This window comes from Cervus canadensis, chromosome 18, assembly GCF_019320065.1.
Source record: "Cervus canadensis isolate Bull #8, Minnesota chromosome 18, ASM1932006v1, whole genome shotgun sequence".
Lineage (NCBI taxonomy): Eukaryota > Metazoa > Chordata > Mammalia > Artiodactyla > Cervidae > Cervus > Cervus canadensis.
The window spans coordinates 16,820,538-16,833,101 of NC_057403.1; the positions used below are offsets into that span (position 1 = coordinate 16,820,538).

Here is a 12,564-nt window from a genome sequence, read left to right on the forward strand (position 1 = left end):
TGGGAGAGACGGGGGAGGGAAGTTTTTTTTTTTAACAAACTCAAAGAGATGGAGACAGAAGAGACCCAAAGGTGAGGAGAAAGCAGCAGTCAGAATCAAAGACTTGGAAGTTGGAGCAGAGGGGAGTTTTGCCTCCAAAGAGACTAAAACCAAAAGAGAAAAGTGGCGAGAAGGCAGGCGGGGGAGATGCCAGGGTGGGCGGTGAGGTCCAGTGGCAAGGGCACCTGCCTCCACAGGGAAGTTCCGGGCTGGGGGGGGTCAGCTGCTAGGACACGCGGCTCCAGAGCCAGCCCCCTGCAGCCCAGAGAGGGGGTTGGTGACTCAGGGCCAGCGCTTCCTGGGACTCAGCCTGGTTCTCAAGCCTGGAGCGGGGAGTGCAGGGGGAGAGCGGTCTCTGAAAAGAGAGGGAGGGGGAGCACCAGAGAGGTCTCTGCCGGGAGGAGGGGGTGGGGCAGCGGCCTGGGACTTTGAGGGGAGGAGGGGCTGGGGGTCTGGACCCCTGGGTCTGAGGGAAGAGGGGGCTGGGGGCCTGGATCCCACAGCGCTGGTCCGGGAAGACTAGAATTTATTGGCAAATCCTTAGGACTTTCACTTGGCCTCCTCCCAGCTGCCCCACCTTCATCCCAGCCCCATCTCCGGGCCTGGAAAGGACCCACATGCCTTGGGGCCCGGCCGGAAGGGGCCGAGACAAAGAGGTGTTTAACTCGGCAGGGTGGCGGAGCGGGTGAAGAGGTTGTCTCAGCCGGAAAGGTCACTCGTCGCCCAGGGTTCGTGCAGGGAAAGGCGGGGCTCAGCCCCGGGGGAAGTCATCCTGCAAGTCTGAGGCCTGTGGCGTCAAATCCTCCAACCGCTGTCTTCTGGATTTACACTTTAGGAGGCTTCAGGGCCTTGGGATCCTGCCACCTGGTGGTATTTGGGGGGAACTGCAGGCTCTCAATTTCTCCAGTCTCAGTTCAGTTCAGTCACTCAGTCGTGTCTGACTCTTTGCGACCCCGTGGACTGCAGCACGCCAGGCCTCCCTGTCCATCAGCAACTCCCAGAGTTTACCCAAACTCATTTCCAGTATAATGTTCATCTGTTGGGCTTCCCCGGTGGCTCAGACGGTAAAGGAAAAAGAAAGTGTTAGTTGCTTAGTCGTGTCTGACTCTTGGTAATCCCATGCGCTGTAGCCCGCCAGGTTCCTCTATCCATGGAATTCTCCTGGCAAGAATACCGGAGTGGGTAGCCATGCCCTTCTCCAGAGGATCGTCCAGGGATGGAACCTGGGTCTCCTGCATTGCAGGCGGATTCTCAGCCACCAAGGAAAGAACCTGCCTGCAATGCAGGAGATGAGATTTCGATCCTTGGGTCAGGAAGATCCCCTGGGGAAGGAAATGGCAACCCACCCCACTCTTGCCTAGGACATCCCACGGACAGAGGAGCCTGGCGGGCTAGAGTCCATGGGGTCGCAAAAGAGTCAGACACGACTTACTGACTAAACAATCCATCTATTGAGTACCTACTGAGTGTCAGATACTGCTGTAAGCATTCAGGGCACAGTAATAACAAACTCCAGAGAAATCAGCAGAAATGCCTCCTCAACCCCCAGAATCATGAGAAGTAACTTTTTGTTTTATGGCACTAAATGTTACTGCTCTCTCAATTCATTCCACCCCCTTCTTTCCCCTGCTGTGTCCACAAGTATGTCTGCATCTTCATTGCTGCCCTGCAGATTCACAGATAGGCTCATCAGTACCATCTTTCTAGAGGGAGCGAACATATGGCTGATTCATGTGGATATATGGCAGAAACCAACACTAAAACAATTATCCTCCAATTAAAAATAAATAAAATTTTAAAATAGAAGATACAATAACAAAAATACAATGAATTATCAAAAAGAAGACACTAAATTTTGAAGTGGTTCATTATACAATAAACAATAAATATTACACTTTTCTGTTCACTTTTCTGTTTGAAGTTTTTCATAATAAAACATATGTATATATGACTATGCTGTGGGCAGTGCTTAGTCACTCAGTCATGTGACGCTCACTGTTTGCAACCCCATGGACTGTAGCCTGCCAGGCTTCTCTGTTCATGGGGATTCTCTAGGCAGAGATACTGGAATGGGTTGCCATGCCCTCCTCCAGGGGATCTTCCCAACCCAGGGTCCGAACCCAGGTCTCCCACATTGCAGGCAGATTCTTTATCATCTGAGCCACAAGGGAAGCCCAGTATAGGTAATACAATACAAGAATAGGTAATACAATAGATAATAGAAATTGCACTTTATAAATTACAGCTAGTGTTATTTTACTTCTCTCTCTTTTTAAATTTATTTTTGTTTTTTTGGCAACACTGTGCAACATATGGGATCTTAGTCCCCCAATCAAGGATCTATCCTGTGCCCCCTGCATTGGAAATGCAGAGTCTTAACCACTGGACCACCAGGGAAGTCCTTCATTTCTTTTTGCCTCTGAGTCTTTTTCTCACTCTTTCAGTCTCTGCTTGTCTTTCCTGTTTTCCTGTCTCTATCTTTTTCTCTCTGTATGTCCATTCCTAACTTATCTATCTTACTAAAAACCCCTCTGGCCGCTTTCCCTTTCACTTACTTTGCTCCAATCCATTGACCTTCTTGCTGATCCTCAAACATGCCATGCTCTTTCCTGCCTCAACATCTTGGTGCTTACTTTTTCTCTGCCTGAATGCTTTTACCTTCAGTCTCCTCTTGGATCATTTCTTTACTTCATCCAGCTATCTGTTTAATATCGTCTCTTCCTTGACCACTTCTTCAGAAATGGCCCTTGGACTTCCCTGGTGGTGCAGTGGTTAAGATTCTGTGCTTCCACTGCAAGCGTTGTGGGTTTGATTCCTGATCGGGTAAGTAAGTTCAGCATGCTGTCCAGTACAACCTAAAAAAAAAAGATCCACTTCCCTTTGGGACTTACCATGTGGTCCGGTGATTAAGACTCCAAGCTTCAGATGCAAGGGGCATGGGCAGGGAACTAAGATTCCACAGTGCCTCCTCCCCGCCACAAAAATACCAGAAAACAAAATACAACCCAGAAATGGTTCTCTCCTGCCCCATAAATAACTCTATATCACACCTCATTGCTATGTCTTTATCGTGGTCCTTAGGATTACTAAATGATCCTGTTTTCTTCTCTTCCTAATTGTTCAGGACGGGGATTTTGCCATCCCCAACATTTACAACAGTGGTGGGCACAGGAGATGCTCTGTGGAGATTGGTGGAAGGAATGCTCTTATGCAATACTACTGATTGGCTCTCCTTTGACTCTGCTCTGTCACCCTGTTCCACACTGTCCTGGAAGTGGGAAGGATGTCATTTCCTCATTGCCCTGTCCTTTGTCCCACTTATTAGTTGAGTTGCTGTCTGTGGTTCTGAGACCCAATGTGTGGATCTGTCCTTGGTGCTGACCTAGGCTCCCACTCGCATTAACCTGGGGAGGGCAAGGGACTCATAGGAGAAGGGTGATCGATGTGAGCAGGATCCAGACCATGTGGACCATTGGGAGGAGGCAAGCATCTGAGTTCTGAAGTGCCTGGGTCACTGGACTCAAATGGTAGTTGTTCTATCCATCTATCTGTTCATGTGTACACACACACAGACGTGTATATTATTATGGAAAACTTCAAACAAACAGAAGTGAACAGAAGAGTATAATAAGCCTCCACGTACCCGTCTGACAAATACCAACTCATGGTTAATTGCATTTCATCAGTGCCTCCACCCATTTCCTCACTTCCTATATTATTTTCATGCAAATCCCAGACATGAGATCATTTAATTATATGTCATACTTTTAGTTTTGTTTCCTTTTGTGGAGGTATGGCTTACACACTGGAAAGGTCACGCATCTTAACCATCCAGATTGATGCAGTTCTGCCTGTGTGTAGACACGTGTGACTGTCACCTCAAGCAAGTCATACAGAAACTTCATTATCTCAAGAGGTTCTCCTGTCCCCTCTCCCAACTGATGCACCAGAGATAGCCAGTATCCTGACCTGTGTCACCAAAGATTAAAGAGCCACAATGTGGGAGTCTTAGGCCCTAGGTTTGACTTTACTGTTGTCATTAGTATTTTTTAATGCAGTATACCATACGTGCATAAAGTGCATATAGTATAGAGATATATATTGGACAAATAGGGGCTTCCTTGGTAGCTCATCTGGCAAAGAGTCCACCTGCAATGCAGGCAACCCTGGTTTGATTCCTGGGTTGGGAAGACCCTCTGGAGAAGGGATAGGCTACCCATTCCAGTATTCTTGGGCTTCCCTGGTGACTCAGATACTTCATGTAAAGAATCTACATGCAATGCCAGAGACCTGGGTTCGAGCTCTGGGTTGGAAAGATCCCCTGGAGGAGGGCATGTCTACCTACTCCAGTATTCTTGCCTGGAGAATCCCATAGACAGAGGAGCCTGGCGGACTACAGTCCATGGGGTCGGAAAGAGCCAGACACGACTGAGCGACTAAGCACATTGGAAAAATTACATTCATGGGGGAGGTGGGCGGGGGGGGGGTCTCAGGATGTCAGGGACACATGTGTACCTGTGGCCAATTCATGACCATCACAATATTGTAATTATCCTCCAATTAAAATAAATTCATTGAAAAAAATTATATTTGTGGACCCCTATGAAATCACCACACACAGAATGCCACCACTCCCCAGAATCTTTCTGTGGGCTTTTAAAATTTTTAAACATTTTTATTTACTTATTTATTATTTTTGGCCACAATGAATCTTTGTTGCTGTGCGTGGACTTTCTCTAGTTGCAGCCAGCCGAGGTTACTCTCTAGTTTTGGTGCACAAGCCTCTCACTGCAGTGGCTTCTCCTGTTGCAGAGCGTGGGCTTCAAGCATGAAGGCTTCAGTAGTTGTGGCATGAGGGCTCTAGAGCACGGGCTTGGTAAATAGTGGTGCATGAGTTTAGTTGCTCTGCCACATGTGGGATCTTCCTGGACCAGGGATTGAACCAAGTCCCCTGCATTGGCAGGTGGATTCTGAACCACTGAGCCACCAGGGAAATCTCACATAGGCAGATTTCTTTTGCAGGGAAGCCTTACCTCTGCTTTTGATGCCTTTGAACTGATTGAATCAGGCCCAGCCAGATGATCTTAGGGTAATCTACTGAACTTAAAGTCAACTGAACACCGACTTTCAGTTCAGTTCAGTTCAGTTGCTCAGTCGTGTCCGACTCTTTGTGACCCCATGATTCGCAGCACGCCAGGCCTCCCTATCCATCACCAACTCCCGGAGTTGACTCAAACTCACGTCCATCGAGTCGGTGATGCCATCCAGCCATCTCATCCTCTGTTGTCCCCTTCTCCTCCTGCCCCCAATCCCTCCCAGCATCAGGGTCTTTCCCAATGAGTCAACTCTTGCATGAGCTGGCCAAGGTATTTTACTTTAATCACATCTAAAAAATACCTCCCAGGCAGCACTGAGATTAGCATTTGAATGAGTACCTGGTACTGTAGCCTAGCCTAGCCATGTCCACATCAGACTGACCAGCCCAGGTTTAAACCACATTTGTAATAAAATTCCAATTCTGCAACCCCCACGAGAAAAGTCATTACCTTGAAGGTAGGGATGTTTGCCTGTTTTGTTCACTGCTGTATGTCCAGCAATGAGAATGGTGCCTGGCACACAGTTCAGTTCAGTTCAGTTGCTCAGTCGTATCTGACTCTTTGTGACCTCGTGGACTACAGCACCCCAGGCTTCCTTGTCTTTCTTTATCTCTCAGAGTTTGCTCAAATTCATGTCCATTGAGTGGATGATGCCATCCAACCATCTCATCCTCTGTCACCCCCTACTCCTCCTGCCCTCAATGTTTCCCAGCATTGGGGTATTTTCCAGTGAGTCACTATTCACATCAGGTGGCGCACAGAAGGTGCTCAGTAAAGGAGATGAATGAATAGATAATGACAATCAACTTCCCTGCCTAAGTCAGGAGGTACAGGCATTGAGAGCCCTTCTCCCCATGACCTCACAGGAGTGTAGGAGTGTTTCTGAGATGCCCTCCTCCCCACAAGGCTGCCTGTTGGGGTGAAGCTGAAGATATGAGGATACATTCTTGCTGCATCACTTACTCTGAAAATTACTGTCATTGTGCCTTGGGCAAGTTCTCTGCAAAATGGGCATGCAGCTCCCTTTTTTTGCTTCCTCATTGGGTCACTGGGAGGATTCAGTTTGTGGGGAAATGATGTGAATGGACTTTGTAAAACCTGTGTGCAAACAGATGTGCTGGGGGGTTCCATTTCTATGAAGTTCACGATCTTGTGTAAATGTCCCACACACCCTGAGTCCCTTGCTACCTCCAGATCTTTGTCCAGGTTATCTCCTCCACCTAGAATGCCCTTCCTCCTACTTCTCTTTGCCAGTTCCTCTTTATCTTTTGGGCTTCCCAGGTGGCTCAGTAGTAAAGAATCCTCCTGCAATGCAGGAGACGTGGGTTAGATCCCTGGGTCAGGAAGAACCCCTGGAGAAGAAAGTGGAAACCCACTCCAGTATTCTTGCCTGGGAAATCCCATGGACAGAAGAGCCTGGCAGGCTCCAGTCCATGGGATCCCAGCATCAGACACGACTGAGCTCGCACGCTTTATCCTTTAAGAGTTTGCCTAAGGTTTACTTCCTTCAGGATATCTTCCCTAATCCCCATAAGTTAGAGAGTTTTGCCTGGTTCAGCTTTGCTTCAAGTGTTTTTCTTTCTTTTTTTTTTTAAATTTAAATTTTGATTTTTTTCATCGGAGTAAAATTGCTTTACAATGCTGTGTTGGTTTCTGCTGTTTAACAGAGTGAATCAGCCATATGTATACACATATCCCTTCCCTCTGGAGCCTCCCTCCCACCGCATCTCCCACCCCAGCCCTCTAAGTCATCACGGAGTACCAAGCTAAACTCCCTGTGCTATACGGTAGCTTCCCACTAGCCATCTGTTTTACACATGGACACTACTTAATGCTACTGTCTCAGTTCGTCCCACCTTCCCCTTCCCTGCCCTGTGTCCACAAGTCCATTCTCTACATCTGAGTCTCTATTCCTGCCCTGAAAACAGGTTCATCAGTATCATTTTTCTACATTCCATGTATATGTGTTAATATACGATTTTTAATATATGTGTTAATATACGATTTTTTTTTTTCCTCTTTCTGATTTACTTCACTTTGACTGGTAGACTCTAGGTTCATTCGTGCTAAGTCGCTTCCATTGTGTCTGACTCTTTGAGACCCTAAGGCTCAAAGCCCGCCAGTCTCCTCTGTCCATGGGATTCTCCAGGCAAGAATACTGGAGCAGGTTGCCAAGCCCTCCTCCAGGGGATCTTCCCTACGCAGGGATCGAACCTGTGTCTCTTAGGTCTCCTGAATTGGCAGCCTGGTTCTTTACCACTAGCGCCACCTGGGAAGCCCAAATCCACATCACTACAAATGATGTAGGAACAAAATCACCCAATTTTGTTCCTTTTTATGACTGAGTGATAAAGATGTGCCACATCTTCTTTATCCATTCATCTGTTCATGAACATTTAGGTTGCTTCCACATCTTGGCTACTTGTAAATAGCGCTGCAGTGAACACTGGGATACAGATCTTTTTCAGGTATGGTTTCCTCAGGGTATATGCCCAGTAGTGGGATTACTGGGTCTCAAGTGTTTTTCTATCAATTTAATCAACATCCATGTGTTTGTGAGGCAGAGTTGCCTAGTGGTTCACAGGGCTTGGAGTCACGCTTCCCACTCATGAGATACATGAGGTCAATCAAGTGCCTTTGCAAGCATCACATCTTCTGGTCTGTGACATGAGGACCATAACAGTGGGTGACAGTTTTGTCCCTGGTACTCAATGTTCATCTTATTAAATTCTGACCACAACCACTGTGAAGTAGGTCTTGTCATTATCATAGGCTTTATTTTCATCTCTACCCAACAGGTGAGGAAACATAGTCTCAGCGAGGTTAAGTAACCACCCAAGGTCACCCACAGGCTAAATGGTAGAGGTGGGATTGGACCCATGCAGCCTGGCTTCAGGGTCTGGGCTCCTAATGTCTCGGATATGCTGGTTATACTGCCTTTCAAGTCTCCCATGATGATACTAATAAAGAGATCATTGTAGCTCCCTGCTGGAGCTGGTTAGGTTCTGGGAGAGCCTCAGACCAGGAAACCCACAACCAGGAAATGGGCTGTGGGGAGGCTAGGCCTGTTTAGTGCTCAGCATGGATCAGGTTTGCTCTTTATGTGGGATGTGGCCATTTCTCCCCACCCTGGAGTGCTGGGGGCCTTGCCCAGTTTCTTCCAGGCCTGCTGACCAGGTGAGGGCTAGGCATCAGTAGGGAAGCAGGAGGGAGGGAGGGAGGGAGAGAGAGAGACAGATGTGCAACTCTGACTTTCCACATTCCAGGGAGTGAAGCAATGAGAAGGGGGTGTGTGTGCCCTGCCCCCAGCATCCCACTCAGGAAGAGGCTGGAGGGACTGACTAGGAGGAGAGCCCGAGGGGTCCTCCCAGAGCACCACCCAGCAGGGAGACCGTGAGGAGCAGGACCGTGACAGGGGGCACCCGGGGGGAGGCAGTGTCCGAGGCGCTGGTGAAGGACTGGGTCAGGGCGCCCCTGTTGCACAGGTCCCCCTCACAGCAGGAGCCCTGCAGGTCGATGTTTGTCCAGGGGCTGGTGGTGCCCTTGATGGTGCAGGAGGGCCGTTGGCAGGTTCGGACATACACGGGGGCTGAGAAATTGCCTGGGAGAGGGGTGGTGAGGAGGGGTCAGGACCGAGGGAGGCAGCCACACCTGAAGCTCCACCTCAGAGGCCAAGGCCATGACTGGGTCCTCGGACTTCCTTCCAGTCCCTTCCTTAGACCAGGGCCATGCCTCCTCCTCAGACCAGGGCCATGCCTCCTCCCTCAGACCAGGGCCATGCCTCCTGCCTCAGACCAGGGCATGCCTCCTGCCTCAGACCAGGGCATGCCTCCTGCCTCAGACCAGGGCATGCCTCCTCCCTCAGACCAGGGCATGCCTCCTCCCTCAGACCAGGGCCATGCCTCCTTCTTTAGACCAGGGCCATGTCTCAGTCAGTCCTGCCCTGCCTCCACGCCCCTTGCTCAGGCCGTCCCAGCCGCTCACCAAGGGTCATTCGTCCATTGCCCTGGAAGCAGACGCTCTGGTCCTGGTGACACTGGACCCGCCGGGACTTCTCCGGGCTGCAGTCCTCTGGGTGGATCCCCACGCAGGCGTAGCATTCGGTGCCGCTGAGTGTCGGCGGGTTGGGCGCTGCCAAGAAAGCGTGGAGGCACACTCAGGTCACCGTCCGCCGTCCGGACGTGGGGCGTGCGCACTGCGCCAGGGCGCCCACCTTGCTCGACTCGAAGGCTGGAAGGCCAGAGCGCCGGGAGGAGGAGCCCAGCGGAGGCCACGCCCCCCGAACTCCGGGGGGCCCCGCCCCGCCCCACGCCCAGCCCCGCCCTCTCGCCTACCGGGGCTCAGATTGGGGAGCGAGTCGTGGGTCTGAAGGTTCACGTTGCACAAGTCGGTGGCACAGCGGCGCACCACCGAGTAGTCAGGCGGCAGCGACTTGTCATCCGACAGCATCTGGCCCGTAAGCGGGCCTCTCCAGCAGCCTTTCTGCACCATGGTCACGGAGGAGCGGTACCCTGGGGGCGAGGGGATGGAGTCTGGGGCGCTGCCTCTTCTCCAACCCGCCCTCCTCTCCGCACCCATTCCTCTCCATCTAGCCTCAAGTCTCTCCCTCCTCGGTCTCCTCTCCTCCTCCACTCTCCTTTCAACATGGCTTCTCTTCTCCCTGCTGCCCTGCCCTTCTCTGCCTCTCTCGCTTCCCTCTCAAACTCCGATTTCCCTACATCCCTCCCCCGCCGCGCCCCCCGGCCCCCGTCCCCCATCCCAAGCTCTTTTCTCCTCCTTTTCTCTCTCTCCGGTCCGCTCTTCTGTCGCCCCCTTCTGGTTCCACACGGTCTCCTCCTCCCACCTCCCACCCCCTCATCCCCTCTTTCTTTCTCTCCCGCTTCCTCCTCCCTCCACTTCCCCATCTCTATCGCCCTCTTTCCTCTTCTCACCTACCCAGTTCCTCCCCATCCTTTGTCTCCTACTCCATCCCCCCTTTCCCACCCCCACCTGGCTGATGTTTCACCCCCGTCCCCGTGCCCCGTACCCGCCCCTTTCTTATTCTGCGTTTCCTGCCCCTCACCAGTGTTCAGGGACAAGACAGCCTCAGAGCATCCCTGCGGGCAGGAGACATTGCTGAAGTTCACATGACTGAGGTCAAAGGGCCCGAAGTAGATGTGTTGGAAGCTGTAGCATTGCCGGGCCTGGGACCCTGGGGAGAGGAGCAGGGGTACGGTGAGAGGAACAGGCCCGCGATGAGCCTGTGCCAGGCACTTGGGGCTCCGCCCTAAAGATGACAGCCAGGCCCTTCTGCTCTGAGAGGTGACAGGCCTTGTTGCCTTCAGAGAAGCAGGGTCTGCTGGTGTGGCTGCCCATGACTGTGCCTGACTCTTGGCAAGGGTATTGGCCTCTGCACCTGCCAGTCTCATTTTTTCCCCCAGGCTGTTCCAAATTTCCACCCTCTTCCAGGAAGCCCGCTGAGATTTTGATAAAGGAGGAAACAATTCACTCCTGCTCTGCCTTCCCCTCTCACAACAAAACGCACAATATCCAGTAGCACTGAAAGGCCACTGATGGAAAACAAACATTCGAGTACAAGCCCAGGGATGTGCAATCTCATGCTACAAATACACACACACAGGCAGCCCCTGTGATACCTGGTCAAACACTGAAACACTGATGTAAACACAAAATAACAAAATTTTCACCGGTTCATGCCAATCTCAGAAATATACGCAGAGTACCCTGTATGCGTTCATGTAGAGTTATACATTCACACACAAAACAAATACCACCCAGACCCTCCAATAGAAACTCCCTAAACCAAGGTATCTCATACATACAAAATTCAGACTCTCAGACAGAAATATGTGTGGATAGAGAAACAGTCACAACACACACACCCAGGATCACCAGAAGTCATACCCAGAGAAAGACAAATACAGACCCAAGAATCACAAATAAAATCAGAACCTACAATTAGGCAAAGATAGAGATACACCAGAAAAGAGACTTACAAAATCAGACAACTTAAAATCATATTCAAATACAAGATTCATAGAGACACATAACAGATACACAGAGAGACAGACACACATCATAATACCCAAACACACATACACAGAGAGAAATACAGGCCTACTTGTCATAGAGATGCACAAAGAGAAGCAGAGATGCAAAATTATACTCACATCTCTTTTACAAAGAAAGTGAGGATCAGAGATGAATAGACCCATGAAAGCATTTGTTCAAATACCCAGACACCAAAACCTGCTATAGATACACACACACAAGCACAGAGACCCGCAGCACATGCTGACACATGGACACGCACAGAAATCGAACGCTCTTCTTCCTGTGATGAGCGCACGCACGCACACACACATAAAGTTGTGTGCAGGCGTAACCTCCTTCCCACCTCTCAAATTTCCTGCCTTTGTAGCCACTTCAATCCTGATATGACTGTGTCCCTGTAGGGGAAGAGGTTGCCTGAGTCAAGGTTTCCTGCCAGCTCTAGAAGGAGCCCCCATGCCTCCCCTGAAGTACCTTTGAATGAATGGGGACATGGGCGAAGAGGATGAGAAAGGCTGGAGTAGTGAACTAGAGATAGCAGAGGAAGTGAGTGACGTGGGAAGACCAGAGGAGGGGAAGAGAAGTGAGAGGACACAGTCTCTCTGACCAAGACCCAGGAGTCCAGACCCCCAGAGCCTCCTCCCTCAGACCCAGGAGTCCAGACCCCCAGAGCCTCCTCCCTCAGACCCAGGAGTCCAGACCCCCAGAGCCTCCTCCCTCAGACCCAGGGGACCAGACCCCCAGCCCCTCCTCCCTCAGACCCAGGAGTCCAGACCCCCAGAGCCTCCTCCCTCAGACCCAGGGGTCCAGACCCCCAGCCCCTCCTCCCTCAGACCCAGGAGTCAGGGCCCCCAGTTCACTTTTCCCTGAGTCCCTGGAATCTGGCGCCCACTCTCTCTGCTCCCTCAGACCCAGAAGAGGCCTGCTTCCACCCACCCAACTGCCCTTCTTACCACTGGGCTCAGAAGTCTGGACATCTGTCAGGCAGAGGACAGGCCCAAAGAGGCACAGCAGGATGACTCTGGCAACTCCCACTGCCATGTTGTGGACCTGAGTGGAGGCTCGGAGGACAGCTCCTCCTGCTCTGACTTCTGCCTGGCTGGTTCTCCAAGCCAAGCCTCAGGCGTCCTGGCTACCCAGGCAGGTTGGCATTTCTCCACCCCCGCCCTCCCCCGCCTGGGTTGGTCTCCTCCTAGATAATCATGATGGGGGCCTGGACCCTGGGTCTGGGGGAGGAGGGGTTGGGGGCCTGGATCCTGGGTCTGAGGGAGGAGGGGCTGGGGCCTGAACACTGGGTCTGGGGGAAGCGGGGCTGGGGGCCTGGATCCCGGGTCTGGGGGAGGAGGGGCTGGGGCCTTGTAACCCTTCATTTTGGAGG

The 12,564-nt window shown here is 51.3% G+C and overlaps 1 protein-coding gene across 1 annotated transcript; it reads right to left on the bottom strand.

Annotated features, from left to right (window-relative positions):
• Positions 1-7,886: 7,886 nt before the first annotated feature.
• On the bottom strand, positions 7,887-12,294 carry LYPD5 (LY6/PLAUR domain containing 5). Its single transcript, XM_043436573.1, has 5 exons — positions 12,140-12,294; positions 10,198-10,326; positions 9,470-9,646; positions 9,120-9,266; positions 7,887-8,736 (listed from the first exon to the last, which is right to left on the bottom strand). The coding sequence occupies exons 1-5, from the start codon at positions 12,225-12,227 to the stop codon at positions 8,477-8,479; spliced, it is 801 nt and encodes a 266-aa protein (XP_043292508.1). The 5' UTR covers positions 12,228-12,294; the 3' UTR covers positions 7,887-8,476.
• Positions 12,295-12,564: the final 270 nt, after the last annotated feature.

What these genes read in the sequence shown, in the direction of transcription:
- LYPD5 (XM_043436573.1), bottom strand. Translation starts at nt 12,227, where the DNA reads ATGGCAGTGGGAGTTGCCAGAGTCATCCTGCTGTGCCTCTTTGGGCCT. An exon ending in GCTCCCCAATCTGAGCCCCG is followed by an intron (nt 9,267 to 9,469) that starts GTAGGCGAGAGG and finishes CTTTCTTGGCAG; the next exon opens with CGCCCAACCCGCCGACACTC. An exon ending in CAATGGACGAATGACCCTTG is followed by an intron (nt 8,737 to 9,119) that starts GTGAGCGGCTGG and finishes CCCCTCTCCCAG; the next exon opens with GCAATTTCTCAGCCCCCGTG.